This window comes from Papilio polytes, unplaced genomic scaffold (genome assembly GCF_000836215.1).
Source record: "Papilio polytes unplaced genomic scaffold, Ppol_1.0 DF824069.1, whole genome shotgun sequence".
NCBI classification, from domain to species: domain Eukaryota; kingdom Metazoa; phylum Arthropoda; class Insecta; order Lepidoptera; family Papilionidae; genus Papilio; species Papilio polytes.
The window spans coordinates 1829984-1846954 of NW_013525135.1; the positions used below are offsets into that span (position 1 = coordinate 1829984).

At 35.5% G+C, this 16971-nt stretch overlaps 1 protein-coding gene across 2 annotated transcripts; it reads left to right on the plus strand.

Moving 5' to 3' along the window:
* Positions 1 to 454: 454 nt before the first annotated feature.
* On the plus strand, positions 455 to 13705 carry LOC106100157 (protein transport protein Sec24A). Of its 2 annotated transcripts, none has more exons than XM_013278909.1 (16): positions 455 to 633; positions 792 to 2202; positions 4851 to 4953; positions 5452 to 5578; positions 6486 to 6673; positions 7131 to 7284; positions 7742 to 7899; positions 8287 to 8360; positions 8703 to 8854; positions 9413 to 9566; positions 9925 to 10100; positions 10653 to 10763; positions 11208 to 11392; positions 11725 to 11981; positions 12183 to 12419; positions 13029 to 13705. In XM_013278909.1, exons 2-16 carry the CDS (start codon positions 809 to 811, stop codon positions 13138 to 13140), a joined length of 3582 nt encoding a protein of 1193 aa, XP_013134363.1. In that variant the 5' UTR covers positions 455 to 633; positions 792 to 808; the 3' UTR covers positions 13141 to 13705. The 2 variants fall into 2 exon arrangements, with proteins under 2 accessions (XP_013134363.1, XP_013134362.1); XM_013278908.1 differs by having other exon boundaries at positions 799 to 2202.
* The last annotated feature ends 3266 nt before the right edge of the window (positions 13706 to 16971 follow it).

Below are 16971 nucleotides of genomic sequence, written 5' to 3' on the forward strand. Positions count from 1 at the left end.
AAAAAAAGAGAGTGTTCTAAGATCAAGCGCCCAAATGACAAGTTTTCTAAATTCGGACTCGGGCTAAACAGTTTACATTTATAAAGAAGGTGCAATATTTATAAACTATTATTAGCGATTAAAAGCGGCGTTGAAATGATGTAGCGAATTGTAAGTCGTAGATCGCAGAAAAGTTACATTGCGACCATTTACCAAAGAGGATATAAAATTTACCTGAAGTTAAGATAAGTATTTCAGCGTTAAATCGATTCGAGTTATTCGGAAAACGAATCATTTAATTGAATATAATATAAATCATCTGATGCGTATAGAACACTTTACTATTTGTGTCAGTCATTTTTGTTTATTAAAATTAAATAAAAACGAACAGTGAAAAACTTAAAAAAACGATGACATTTTATTGTTAGTTGTCTTTGTAAACGAAACAGTTTTGACATGTCAAGTCAAATATCAATTATTTATTCCGGTAGAGGGCGCTTTTAATCGCTCGGCCACGTAAGTCAGGGTCGTATTTTTCTTCACTGTGTTATTTTAATACGTTAATTCCACCTTGCGGGATAATATGTGAGAATGTTATAGCATTACAAAAAGTGTAAAATAAATTTCCCGTGTTGTAGCTTCCCCTGGACTGCGGTAAGTCACTTTAAAGTTATGTCCTTCTGTCATCTTCAGTGAATTAGCATTAATTAAAAATCCTTGTCGATAAGAACTATTTTATCATAAAATAAACATAAAGCAAACACATTGCATTCAATGTTTCATGATATAGTTGAACAAAGGCTTTTATATCGTTTTCAGATTGACAAATATGTCAAACTTTCAACCAAGTCCGTACAACAATATCTCGGGAGTGCCACAGACAAATGCGCAGCCCGGGCCACAATATGCCAACCAATATAATCCAACGTCACAACCATCAATATTAAAGCAAGACGCTAACTCAAACAGTCCTGTGCCTGGATTCATTAGCCCGACTAACCAGAGCAAATTCAATCACTATAATCAAAGTGCAAGTAGTTCGCCTGCCTTCAATCAGTCGGGAATTATGCCTCAGCCATCTCCTGCCTTCAATTCATCACCATTGAGACCACCAATCAAACCTATTATAGGAAGTTCAAATCAAAACATGTTTCAAAACATTCCTTCATCTTCAGCTAATCCCAATTCTAATACTTTGCCTTACCATCCTAAATACCAAGAACAGCATCAAATAAATCATAATACTCCACCTCTTATTCCATCTAGTCAATTCAATCAACCACTTATGAATGGTCCACCCTCACTACCACCACAAATAAACCAACCAACAATGCAACATACAACTATAACTTCACCACCATCAACTTCCTACAGTCCTGTTATTAACAAGCCACCTGTTAATTCTACGAACTTACTAGGGCCAATGAATCAATCTGTGCCACCAGCTTATTACCCTCCTGCATCAGTACCGCCTGGCCCATTGACTAGTCAACCTAGTACTTCATATTCAGGCCCTTTACAAAATAGTCCTTCAATATCAGGTCCGCCCATGACTCGACCTCCCATCTCCACTGGGCAAATTGGTCAAATAGGGCATCCAAGACCAACAGGAGTAAATGGCCCAATTGGTCCCATGCCTGGCCAAATAAGGCCTAACACTGGTATTGCATCTGGGCCAACTTCTCTACCCCCAATAAGTGGGTTGATGAAGCCTCCTATGGGGCCACAAATTGGTAATCAACAATATTCCACTCAACATAACAATGGATTAGTAGGGCCAAATGTATCAATGGGTGCACCTGGACCAAGACCACAAATGTACAGTGGTCCTGCGAGCTTACCAATGGGACCGTTGCCACCACAGCCTAGTGTAAATCAAATGAGTCAAAATCCTAATGCTGGCCCGCCTACTGGACATTTACCGGGGCCACCTAAATCGAACATACAGAACAGATACCCACAAATGCCTCCAAGTGGGTCTAGCCAGCAACCTCTGCTGCCCCCACAGCCTGTGGGCAAGCAGTATCAGACGCCATATACTGCTCAAGCTATGACACAGCAAATGGGCCAGTTGAGTGTGACGAAGCAGGGTTTTGATCAGTTATGGGGTCATCAGATGATGGATTTACTTCAATGCCGACATATACTGCCTGAGTACCCTGAGGATCCTCCAGAGATAAGGCTCGGCCACCAGTTTGCGGATGCACCAAATTGCAGTCCTGAGTAAGTACTTATTGTTTCTAAATAGTTATTTGCCATGGAATGTAGATAAAGTTAATTAGTATGCCAAATATTGTATTATACTAATTGCTTTTTTATGTTATTTCGTTACAATCTTAATGTTATAAATGTGAAAGTTTAAGATGGATGGATTGATGTTTATTTGAAATCATGATGAAATTTGCCATAGATGTGGAGCATAGTGTGTCAGAACACTTAAGCTACTTACTATTGTTTTTTTTTTAATTCTTTATGGATGGAGGTGCAGGAGAAATCTGGTTATATTTTTAAGTCCTGGTATTATAGTTTTTAATTTCAAGATATTGACATACAATGGATTAGTACAGATATGTGGAATTGGCTAGGAGTTAGTATCATTGTATGCTTTGTTATTTGCAAGGACATTTCACAAGATATTTCTATCACTTGTTTACAATTATTTTCATTGTTGTGACTTAGATTTGTGAATTAAATGCTAGCAATCCATTGTAATAAATCTTTACATATTTGAATTTCAAAATTATTTCATAAGTGTTATTTAAATTTCATCATTTGAATAATATGTTTTATTAAGTAGAGAATCATGTTCCACAATAATGCATTTAATTATTGAAATATTGTTAGTATTATTTCAATAAAGTAAATCTACCAAAAGTTATTAGCAATCTAAATTAATATTAAATAAGGTATTTTTAAAGTAGAGTCCCGTCTTTATCCCAAACATTATTTTTAGAAAAATTATACAATATTCCTATAACACAATAACAAAGTTCATTCATTATATAATATCTAATGTATTTATTGATTGTTATGGAGTTCAATATTCTGTATCACATGTATCATGGATTGAGTGTAAGAGGATATGCTTAAGAAAGGAGTAGATTCAGATATAACGGCTGATAGAGATGTATGGAATGTGCCAACCCTCCATAAGGGATAAGGGCAAGTTGATGATGTGTCACATAAGTCCAGCTTTTTGTTATCTAGCATGTTGTATATTAATTGATAACATTATTTACTATATAAGTCAAGTGCCATTTTATCTCGGAGATTTATGATAGTCACTATCTGTTGAATTGCTTAATATGATAGATTTTACTATAATCCATAAGAATTACAAAAGTTGAGAAAAACTCAGAAATATTTTTAAAACAATTTAAAGTATTACTAACTGCTTCGCTCAGAATTCCGAAATCTTTATTAATAAACTTAATCCCCGCTAAAAGACTTTATGTATTATTTAACAACAAGCTGTTCCTCGCGACTTTGCCCACATGGAATAAGAAAATATTAAAAGATGTAGCCTATGTTACTCACTGATAACATAGTTTTTTAATGGTGAAAGATTTTTTCGAAATCGGCCCAGTAGGTTTATCTCTTTAGTAGTTTAAACTGTCCTCTTTATAATATGAATAAAGATTAAGTGGGATATTAAAACAAATAAAAAAACTATAAATTAAATGAAACCTATAGCGATAGCTGAGTTGTACGATTCACCTTCAAATATGACAATCTAGGCGCGTATCAATGTCACTTTCTAAAAAAATTACGTGGCATTAAAAGTAGTTTGTCTGCGTAAATTTAAGTAAGCATAAACTGTGATAATTGTTGTGTACAAATCATTGAAATGTCCTTTTATCTTAACTACCTAATTAAAACCTATTAAAGTAGTCTTTTAATGAGCTGCTTTTTTTTTAAATAATTAACAAATTTACTTTAACAATGTTTACGTTTCTTTTTAACTTAATATAGATCTAATCTTTTAATTGGCTTTTAAGATTAAAAGACCTATTAATTGATAATAAAAACATTTTGTTATAATTAGAAAAATAAATAAGAAAGTATGTGAAACATTCATACAATATTTTACCATAGGCTTATAAAATACAATAAAAACAATACATAATAACCATGTCTAATTTATCACAGTTACAGATTAAAAAATACCCAACAAAACTGTATTGTATTTCCCATGTATTGATAATTCTTAGACTGGCTAATGTACATAAATTAGCATTATGTAGATTTATGTGTTACCGTAAGCAGAGTCCATTCCCACAACAAATTTAAACATTTCACATCATAAATGTTAGATATATTAATATTAAATTTAGATGTACATTTATTTATGCATCGTAAATATAAAATCTAGGTCATCCTTTTTAATCAGGAGGTTCTCTATAACATGTGAAAAAATGTTTTTATACTATACTAGGTTTTAATTAAAATAATTTGAATTGATAAATCTTTATTTATGTATTCTTCCAATACTCTAATTGTACTAACATAACCCTCCAACTCTAAATGCAGCAATGTATTTACAGCAAACTTATTCACATAAGAGCTGTGGTTCAAGTGACACATTATTTATCCAAAGTAACATATCTTATCCTATGACATTACTTGTATAGTCTACAAAAAAGTTTAAGTATTATAATAAATCTAATAAGAATAACAGACACAATATTAATGTTTTTTGAACATAGTACAGTAACCATTTAAACTTGGTTTTTAGAATCAAGTATTGCGAGGCAGGGAAGGGATCAAATTAAATTTGTCATTCAATTATAAATAATGAGATGAAAGTAATTATTGTTATTGTATGTCTTCATATAATATTTCAAATGATGTAATAATATTTTTGTTTACAGTATCTTTCGATGTACAGTAAACCGAATACCGGACACTAATTCGTTGCTACAAAAGTGTAGACTACCTTTGGGTATTCTTATTCACCCATTTAAGGATCTTAATGTAAGTTATTTTTATATTTTAAAAATAGATTTTCAATATTTTTATTACTACATACTTCCTAAAAGAGACTGTTAGTGGTCGACTCCTTAAAGAAATAGAGGATAAGGTTAAGTTTTTCTAGAGTAAAATAAATATAACCAATACACTACACAAAAAAATACCTATCGAATTAGACTCCTCCTTTTTGATGGCTGTTAAATCTTTACAAATAAGATCGTATAGCTGCCCACCCAGACTAGGTCTAGATCACCTGGCGACGTTTTAGTCTTTATAACATGGGAAAATTCTTTACGCATACTTATCTTATTAGTGGTAAAGTTATGTCGAGCTGGCATCGACTAAAACTCCTACGGTGGTCGACCGCAACGCTAATGTGGGGTTACGTGAATCAGAACGCAAGCGTGACCCCACAATGCGCTACGGAAACTGCTACCAACATTATGAAAATTATTTCAATGTTTTTTTTTCACAATATTAATGGTTGTCTATCATTTACAGAACCTGCCAGTAATCCAGTGCAGTACGATAGTGCGGTGCCGCGCTTGCCGCACCTATATTAACCCTTTCGTCTACTTTGTGGACGCTAAGCGCTGGAAATGCAACCTCTGCTACCGTGTTAATGACTGTGAGTGATGCTTTATAAAAAAAATTAAACCCAATTTTCACTGTGACATTATAGACATATAAACCTCGAAAAAGCGAGTCGTACTAGTGGAAAAGGAAATTGTTTTTTCATATATCTTTCAATTGTAAGTTCTGTAGTCAAAACTGTTAAGACATTTTAAGGATAATTATTAAAATACTATGTTATGAATCACCGTAAGTTCGAATATCTTATGAAATCGACCTTTGTGTTGGTTAAGACGAGTCAGTTGATTACAAGGAACTTTGTACTCTGGTTAATAATTAGTTTGATGTTCATAAAATAATTTCATATATTCAGATTTACCTTAAATAACATATGGATGAAATAAATATTAAGATGTATTCAATATGTCTATATGTGAAATACTTTATTTTAGTCTCTTGTATTTAAAAACATTATAATGTATTACTTTAAACTGAACCAGTTTGATAAGCACAGGTATATCTGACCCAATCTTTACCTTTTCTTCAGTCATTTGCATTTTATTTTTAGCTTATGAGCCCATAACTGGATTTGAAATGTATTTAAGCTATTTCTCAAGACTTCGTCCACGTTAAAAACATGTCAAAATATAAATATATGTTACTGATAACGTAGTTTTTTAATGGTGAAACAATGTTTCAAATAGGCCTAGTAGTTTTTGGTTTATTTTAATACATACAAAATCCTACTTCTTACTTTCTTACTAATATTATAATGTTTGTTAGAGTTTGTAGCCTAAACGGCTGAACGGATTTCGATGAAATTTGGCATAGACGTAGAGGATAGCATCTCATTTGCATTTTTTTAATATCACGCTGACGGAGTCGCAGTCCAAAGCTAGTGTTAAAGTACATAAATATGAATAAAACATGTAGTTTTTAAATACAATTAATTATATTCTTAGTGCCCGAAGAGTTTCAATACGACCCAGTGAGTAAGTCGTACGGCGAGCCGACGCGCAGACCAGAGATCAAATCCGCAACCATAGAGTTCATAGCGCCCGGCGAGTACATGCTGCGTCCCCCGCAGCCCGCTGTCTACCTCTTTCTGTTTGATGTCTCGCAGATCGCACGAGAATCCGGTTATCTACAGGTAATCATTCAATCATTCAGTTGAATGATGCCAGTGGAAGAGGTTTGTTTTGTGAATGACATTCACGGTAGACCTTTCCATGAATGGACCAACTTGATGCAATACTACAAAGAATAGACTTTAAATGGAAGCAATTCCGCGTATTGTTAAATGTACAGGAGGTCTAATTTTAGTCCTCTTTCCCTAACCACCCTTATTGAATGGGACGGTAAAATTTATTTGTCAGAAAATGGGATATATAGCCAGGGGAAATATTCTCTTACTATGATGTCTATGATCGGTTGCTTTGCTATTAGCGTATTCTAGCCACTCGATAATTTGTAACTTTTTACTATAAAAAAATTAAAACAAAAGTGTATTATTTTACTCTTTTTTTTTTGTTCACCTAAATAAAAATACATTTGGATATTAATATCTATATGGCATTATGTTAAATGTTTCTTGTCTGTGTTTTCAGGTGGTATGCGACACTCTAAGGGAGAAGCTGGACGAGCTGCCCGGAGATGCGCGCACGCAGGTCGGCTTTATTTGCTACGACGCGCACGTGCATTATTACCTGATGGCGGACGGACTTGCCAGGCCTAAGGAGCTCACTGTTATCGACATTGATGGTAAATACCACAATAACTGACATTGTTATTATTTATTACTAACTGCTAAGTTAACTATTAGCCTGTGTTCTAATGGTAAGGTGTATACAATAAGTGTAATAGCGCAGTGACCGCTTCGCATTTCCAGATGTATTACCTATTTTTAATCAACATACCTATACCCTTTCTGTTTATCCTTCTCTGTTTCAAATATATTTGTGTACTTTACTGTACTTGTTTCAAATATCTTGGAGGTTTCGAACCTGATTCACTTCAGAACACAATATATTTGTTACGGGGGTCTATTTATCTATCCCTGAACGCGGGAAGCGTTAAATTTGTTTGACATTGCTTATACATAACTCTGCATTTTTTTTATTCGGTGTATTGCCTAGGAATACCATTAGAAATGGTACTAGGGATTATTGTGAGGTTTTCGTGTGGTAGCCGAAGTAGTATAAGTGGTGTACGTACGCAGACGTGTTCCTGCCGTCGCCGGAGTCGCTGCTGGTGAACCTGGGCGAGTGCCGCGACACGGTGTGCGAGCTGCTGAGCGTGCTGCCGCGCAGGTACTCCGTCCCCGGCGTGCCCGGCTGCGCGCTCGGCGCCGCGCTGCAGGCCGCATACAAACTTATGGCAAGTATACGACCATTTGGGCGTCGCCATACGACATGGGCGTCGCTTTACGAAGATATGGGCGTGGCCATACAACGTTTTGGTAATTGCCATGCGACGATATGGGCGTCGCCATAAGACATAGGCGTCGCCATACGACGATATAAAAGGGGAAGTTGCACTTTTGTATGGGAAGTAATAAATTTCATTATTATTCGCTATAGCGAGGAAAAACACAATTATTTATAAATTTATATTTTTGTTACTACAAAGAGAGAGTTGAAATTACGTATTCTGCTATCTTGTTTATTTTACCACACCAATTTTACCTTGAAATTTAACGTCGCTGAACGACGTAAGGATGTTATATGTTGTCGCGCTACATCGTGTTTTTTTTTACTATTTCAGGCACCGACCGGAGGACGCATAACTGTGTTCCAAACATGTTTGCCTAACATTGGACCTGGAGCGTTACAATCAAGGTAAATTTAATATTTTTCTGCTATTAATAAGTTATCATGTGTTGACGGCAATGGTGAAGCTAAAAAAACTTGCTGTTCTTATTCTGTCAGTGTTAAATTGTACAGTCGCGAAACTTTGCGGTTTTCTACTTACCGTATAATTTCCTTGTTACTTGAAATTAGACAAAACAAGAAAGGGCTTATTTCTTATACAATTAGACGTAAGACGGAGTTGCGAAAACTACGAGATAATAATAAAAAGCCTCGTACAAGTTACATACATTTAAATTCAAGCAACTGTAGCTTTTAAGAAATACAACCAAATTCCCCGATTGTACATAACATAGTGGTTATTAATTTCAGGGAAGACCCGAACAGTCGTTCATCAAAAGAAGTAGCTCACTTGAACCCAGCGAGCGACTTCTACAAGCGACTGGCGCTGGACTGCAGCGGCGCGCAGGTCGCCGTCGACCTGTTCCTGCTCAGCTCACAGTACTGCGACCTCGCCACGCTCAGTCAGTACTGAACACTGAACACTGTACGCGGAACACTGAACAGTATACACTGTACACTGAATACTGAATATTATACACTGGACACTACACACTGGACATTGTACAGTGAATACTGAGCATTGTACATTGAACACTATACACTTAGCTGAATTCATCTACATATTAATAAAATTGGAGTGTCTGTATTTAGTATTGAAAAAATCAGATTTCGCAAAGATTATGTATTTTTTGTTAATAATGGTCGCATTAAATTTTTTTGTCTGTCTTTCTTTCCGCAAGCTGCGCAATCGCGCGCTATAAAAACGAGCGAATGTGGACTCACTGTTGAAGAAATAGTATCTGTTATCTTTTTATTAAAATATTAGATTTTTGATAATTCACTGATGTTTCTTTTAACTAAGCTCTAGGCTTGTGCTAGGAATGGTTTACGACAATAGTCGAATGGCGGGATTCGAACCCTAGTCCACGTGATCGGAATTCCGTAACTTTAACAATTAGATTAGTGGCACTTAATTAAACGTTACCCTTGTTTAACTTGTAATTGTTTTATTTGTGCAGGCGGTATGAGCAAGTTCAGCGCGGGCACGGTGTACCACATCCCGCTGTTCCGCGGCGCGCGCGCCTGGCAGGCGGACATGCTCGCGCGCATGCTCGCGCGCTACCTCACACGGAAGATCGGCTTCGAGGCTGTGATGCGAGTACGCTGCACCAAGTATGTATTCACTATACAGAAAGATAGATTTTACTTTTTTTTCTTATATTTTATCAATTTAGTATATGTTTTCGTCTTATAGACAGCTTTTAAATATTTTTAATTAGCGTAGTATATACAAATATTATTTAATTTGTCTTTATTTGTATAAAATGTGTATTGTCAGGGATATGAAAATAAAATAGTTTTATTAATTTTCCCCTTGGGCTGTGGACTGGTATCTGAACCAGGTTGGCGCCTTTGTGTAATGGACCACCAGGCCCTCGCGAACACAATAAATCTTACAATAACAGAAATTAAAACTATATGCGAGTTGGTGGGTAATGTGTAATGTGTAATGTGTAATGTTAATTACCAGGGGTATAGCTATCCACACGTTCCACGGCAACTTCTTCGTGCGGTCGACGGACCTGCTGTCGTTGCCCAACGTGTCGCCGGACGCGGGCTTCGGCATGCAGCTCACTATAGAGGAGTCAGTCTCCGACTTACAGCACGTCTGCTTCCAGGCCGCGCTGCTTTACACTAGCAGTAAAGGTACGCTTCCACTGGTTGTTTGATTGTTCTATTTGACAAATGCGACAGTTTAGATAGATGTTTGTTAGAGTTTGTAATGTAAAATGGTGAACAGATCTCGGTGAAATTGGGCATAGACGTAGAGGATAGTCTAAAGGAATATATGCTATTTAGTTTTTTTTAAATTCTGTATGGACGGAGTCGCGAGTGTATGCTAGTAGATAATGATAAGATTCGTTCATATAAATTTGGTCATGAATGAGATAAAAAAATATAGAAGCGAAAATAGATTCAGTTTAGGAAGGCTTTTAAGAAAATTTAGACTAATTCTAAATGATCTAGGGGGGGCTGGTTGATGATCATTGAAGAGGGGAGAGGGTTTAGTAGAAAAACTTATTGCAAAGAAAGTTTTAATTAAAGAAATATGTTTAGTTTTTAAGTTTTTTCCACGTGTTTCTGGGCCTTGTAGGAACCTTAGTATTTTTTACTGATTAAAATATGATTTATTACGTATAAAAACATCTGTTTCGCTGAAATTTACCTTAACAATAATATTATGATGTTATTTTCCAGGCGAGCGTCGTATCCGCGTGCACACGCTGGCGCTGCCCATCGCCACCAACCTGACGGACGTGCTGCACTCCGCAGACCAGCAGTGCATCATTGGACTGCTCAGCAAAATGGGTAATTTGGCTTTTTCTATTTTATATCCACACAAATAACATGGCAAATATATGACTTAAATACTACCGAAATCAATTAAATCGAATCTTACTATTATTCTATGTATGAATTGATGTTATTTTCGAAAAAACGTAACTAATCTAGATCAAAATTGGTATAGATGTAGAACATATAGGCTACATACTAAGCTTTTTATTTATTCCGCACATGTTAAGTCGCGAGCAATAACTAGTCATTAATTTACCTATTCAAATTACTTTCCTTTGGACGATGTAATTGTAAAAATAATACTAAGTTTACGGATTACAAACAGGAATGGTGGCCTTCTGTATTGATAAGATACCATAGGGAAGGGACGTAAACGTCAATCTTCCTATCAGTCTTGCGTCGCTACACCGGAATTGTATCGGTTTTCTTATCAGTATGTAATTTTGTGTTTAATAGCTGTGGACCGTTGCGCGTCCGCGTCAATGTCCGAGGCGCGCGAGGCGCTGATGAACGTGGCGGTGGACGCGCTGTCGGCGCACCGGCTGGCGCGCAACCTGCCCGCCGGCGCCGCCTCCAGCGCGCTGCACGCGCCCGCCTCGCTGCGCCTGCTGCCGCTCTACCTGCTCGCGCTACTCAAGCGGGTAAATACTGACGCATCTGACAGTCATTCTTGATCACGCTGTCAATTGACGCTGTACGCCGTCCGTAAGTCGTTTGTTTATATGCGGCTCGGAGGACCATGTTGGGATGTTGTATTGTAGGTTGTCGTGTTTATGGCATAAATTTCGGAGAGATTGCATATGCGTGTACTTACTTTAACTAACATAATCATAGAGTTAAGAATCATTTGACAGCTTATACAAACAGTAGTCGACATCGAAACCTTATAAAATCTACCCACCTCAATTAAACAAATCTATGAGCATTTTAATGTTATTTTTATTGGATAATTGATTGCATGTATGTGCTGTAGAAAGCGTTCCGTACCGGCACATCGACACGTCTGGACGAGCGTGTGGCGGACATGTGCGACATGAAGACGTTGCCGCTGGGGCAGCTGCTGCGAGCGGTCTACCCCGACCTGTACGCAGTGCACGACCTGCATCTGCACATGCGAAACGACCAAAACGACCAGCAAGATCAGAACGATCAACAGGATCGCGACCAGGAACACGACGAGGAGGAGGACGATGCGCCTGATCCTCCCCGGCTGCAACTTACGGCGGAACGGTGAGTTCAAACTAGTTTACAGATGTGTAACTAGATGGCGTTGTTATAAAATGATTCAATTCCGATAGATGGCGTTGTTACAAAATTAAAATTTAGCAAGATGGCACTGTTATAAAAAAAAAGATTAAATTTAGCTAGATGTTGTTACAATTAAGATACATTAATAACATGCCTTATTCGTCGTGATGTACATTATTTCAGTATAAACTCTGACGGCGCGTACCTGCTAGACGACGGGAGCACACTAATGATATACGTGTGCTGCAACGTGAGCCCCGCGTTCCTCTCGGAGGCGTTCGGCGTGAGCGCGCACGCGCAGCTGCCGGAGGAGGCGCGCAGCCTGCCGCGGCTGGACACGCCCGCCAGCAGGCTGCTGCACGCCTTCATTGACAAACTGAATGATGACCGGCCCTACCCCTCCGGCGTACACATACTCAGGTAAACACACAATAATACTAACACTATAGATACGAACAGTTTAGATGTATTGGTGGATGTAAGAAGGTATTTCCAGGACTGGTAAACCGATATCGATGAAATTTGTCACAGATGGTAAACATAGGCTCATATTTATTTACATAGTGCTTACTTTTTTGACCGACTTCCCAAAAAAAGGAGGTACTCAATTTGTCGTTCGTCTGTATGTTTTTTTATGTGTGTTACGGCATATCTCCGCCCCTGGTAGACCGACTTTGATTTATATATTTGATAATTCTGCGTATACGGGGTCACGGGCAACTGCTAGTTACCCATATAGAATTGAATATAGTAAGAGCAAAGTGACCGTTAAGAGCACTTTAGCTCTAGATGCTATAACAAATTTAAAGAATGTCGGCATTATTGCAATATTAAATGAAATTTGGAATATGGGTCAGGAATTAATGTCCTTGACAATAAATTTTACCTTCTAAGGTAGTAATCTACGTACAGATGTATTTATATTATTGCATATGGATGTTAGTACGTGGTAGATTAACAAACATTTGCCAAATTTACCTCAGATTACTTTAATTTAAATAATAATACAAACTGAATATTTAATTCCAGGGATACATCACCAATGCGGCAGATATTCACAGAGCGGCTGGTGGACGACCGCGTGGAGTCCGCATTCTCCTACTACGAGTTCTTACAGCACGTCAAGAACCAAGTGAAATGATCCGAGAGTGAGTAGTGAGTGAGTTCTCACAGCGCCATCTGACGGACACTGGTGATACTGTAGTGATGACGCGACACTGCCCTCGCCCTCGCCCCCGCCCCGTACTGCTCGCACTCGTATATTGTCGTCCCTTTCTCTCATTGGTATGACGTAATACAAGTGTCGCAGTAAACCAGTCGGCTGTATACATTTGTATACATTGAAACTTTAGACGCTTGTATACTTCGGTTTTTTTAATATTCATTATCGGAAGTATATAAATGAATAATTAAATACAATTTTGAAATTAATGTTGTATACAAGTTTTTGAAGCTATACAACCTTACAAATAAACGCGGTATAAAGTTAAATTTAGGAATAAACTGAGTATAGGCAATTTGTACTAATATTTGCTTATACTTAGTTTATTGCTAATTTTAACTTTATTATGCGTTTATTTGTAAAGCTGTAAATGTATATACTTTTATGCAGCTGTACATAGCTATTGTGCTAAGATATAGCTTTCTTGTGAATCGCTTTAATATATACAAACACATTTGTTATCAATAAAATGTTGCAATTTTAATTGTTTTATAATTTTCTATAGATTCATTGGAAACATTAGTTGTCAACTCTGCAAGTTTATTTATAAAATTCAAAATATTTCGCATAACTTTAAAATGAGGCTATCCAAAAATATTGTATTTAAAATACGGATAATCAACTTACAATAAAATGTACTTTTATATTTTAAAATGAGTTTTTGAACGATCGTAAATTATAAAATAAAAATAGTTATCGAGAATAGAGAGAGAAATTTAAGGTATTATTAAAATAATTTTCATTAATAATAATGTAAAAAGCAATCAAATAATATGGATAGTAGTGAATTAATTAGGAACTGTCTGAAATATCGAATACCGTGAATAAACTCGAAATTTAATTCGATCGTGAGATGTGAAAATGGTAGGGGTCACGTTTAGAAAATCAAATCAAATTTTGGTAATCTACATAAAATACATAAGTACTCTTACATATACATAAACTGCTTTATATATCTACATTTATACAGACTATAAAATAACAGGAAATAGAAAATTATCCAAGTTTATGTGTCGTCGCTAAAAAAATATAACAATATTAACTAGCATGTACAGTTGTTTGCAGTTATAATATGAAAATAAGATTGATATTTATTATTTTTTTAGCGACTGTACTAAAAATAGTTCGTAGGACTAAATTCATGATATGTGGTAAGATACTTGCCGTATTTAATATAGTAAGGCACAATATCCGAAAGATGTTATATTTGGGTAGACAGTTGTAAATTAATTCCCAGTACTATATAGCCAGTTATAATGCTATTCAAACTTTATTGCGGCTCGGAACTTTGCACAGATCACAGTGGCATAGATTTATAATCTATACCTCAGTATATAGAAAGAGACAAAAAGGACTCTGAAGGACTTTTTTTGAGTCAATTTTGTTATACAAAATGACATATCTATAGGTTATAAATCTATATCGGTGCTTTTAGGCAATGGAATGTGTTCATGCGCTCGCACCTACGAGCTTCTATAAAGTTTGCATTTTTATATACTTGATCCCGGGTCGTGTCGTGAAAACAATAAATCACTAATATATGCAATAAAATTATTTGTTATATTTCGGTATTAGGTGTATATTAGTTTTTTAAACGTATTTATCTTCGTATAGTTTCGTTTGTAAATTTATTTATGATGGTCTTTAGTGTAATGGTTTCAATGAGTTTCAAAACACATGTGGAAAAATATATCGTCATTACACTCGTTTCCTTTTAAAAAATAAGGATAGCAATATTTTTAACAAATTGATTCGTTTAGAAAATATCTGGCTTAAGTGGTAAACGTGGTTATTTCAAAATGTGTTCAGAAAAATTCATATTTAACGATACTTCGATGTTTTTTCATTACAAAATATTTTTTATGTAATATATTACTTGCAATATAACGTATGCTGTGATTTAGTGGTGTAGCTATATTGTGGCGTTTGACCAAAATTTTATTATACAAAATTCCTTTGAGAGAGGGAGAATTAAAATGCATGCTTTTAATGTTAAATTAAGTATTCTCTGTACCTTGGCGTAATGTATTAATTTTTAATAGTTATACCACGTTTACGAATATTGTAACTTCCAGAATAATTTTAGGTTATGCGACAAATGTCATGACGAAATACGGCTAACGAATATGTGAAACTCAATATATAAATATATCGGAATGTTTGTGTAATTAGCCGTTTATTACGTCATGCTTGTAAGGCTTGTTGTACACTATCGAACATCAATTTTTTATATAAGAAATTAAGTTACTAAATATCGCTAGTGTGTAGACTGGTCTCAGATTTAAAATTGTAAGTCTAAAAGTAACCAGTTTTATGAAATTGTAGAGTTTGGAGTAAAAGAAAAATATCGAAATGTTTAATGAAATGATTTAACTGTAGGGGTTGTTTATAAGGGTAGTGTTTGCGAGTTTTTCTTTCGCTCCAGTCTCACGGCGACGGACTGAACCTGCTACCCAGCCTTGTAACTTGTTTCAATATAAATCAATTCAAAATCAGAATATTGTTTCTTTTATTTTTTTTCATGAAAAAAGTTTCAAATCATTTAAAAATAAGAATGATATATCCGCTAGAGTTGCAAATAAAGTTACGTTATACGAATTTTTTTTTTGCAATATCACAATTATATCGATTTAGAAAAATAAGTTATTTGTGTTGTATTTTTTTGTTTTAATCTTAAATATTAATCGGTTAAAAACGTGGCTTTGCACTGATTTTTACCCTTCAAAAAACAAATGCTGATCTTACTAATATTATAAATGCAAAAGTTTATTAAGATGGATGGATGTTTGTTAGAGTTTGTAGCCTAAACTGCTAAATAGATCTCGTTGATACAAAGACAAAGTAGAGGATAATTTGAAAGAACTAAAAAATATAGGCCATAATTTCTTTTTTTTTTTGTTAATTCCACGCTGACATCGCGAGTTAAAACTAGTACAATTTACTTTGAAAAGGAAGCGTAGGTAAATATCGGATTCAATTATGACGCCTAATACGTTGTCTCATTAATGCATCGTTATTCTGCAGCATATTAATTGCACAGACATTCCAAATAGCGTTGCAACGAGTATACGAAGCACGTAGATGGTAACGGAAGGGACCTTAAATACTTATTATGGACTAATAGACGTGACATCTTGCTTGTCATCACTGTGACAGGTCCATCAACGCAACATTTACATTCTAAGAGCGGGCGCACACTTTTGACTAAACTATTCTACAACTGTTGTGTTATCGTTGATTATTTGGCAGCCAATTCAACTGTGTACACCTCCGTATAAACTTAATCAAAGAGAGACAACAGTTCTGTTATAGTTTAGACAAAGGTGTACGTATGAAAGATTGAAATTAATCTCAGTATTCGTATTTGTAATTTAATGCATATTTTCTTCCTTCGCTTTATTGGTATACTAACGACACTTGTCGCACGTTTAATAAATGAAGGCAAAAGGTATCATGTGTTTTTTCTGACTATGTGATACATCTATGCCAAATTTCAATGAGATCCGTTCAGCAGTTTAGGCTACCTCTAACATCTAACCATCTAAACTTTCGTATTTTTTATATTAGTAAGATTTTATGAGAACAAAGTAACAACAGACTTTATCAGAGTCTCTTATTTATCATTATCGTACAAAACTTATCAATTTAAAAGTACAATAAATCGAATGTATATAAACAACGATAAAGTAACAATGCCTAAAACGGCTTAAAAGTAGTAAATTAATAAATACTAATTAATAAGACATAAAA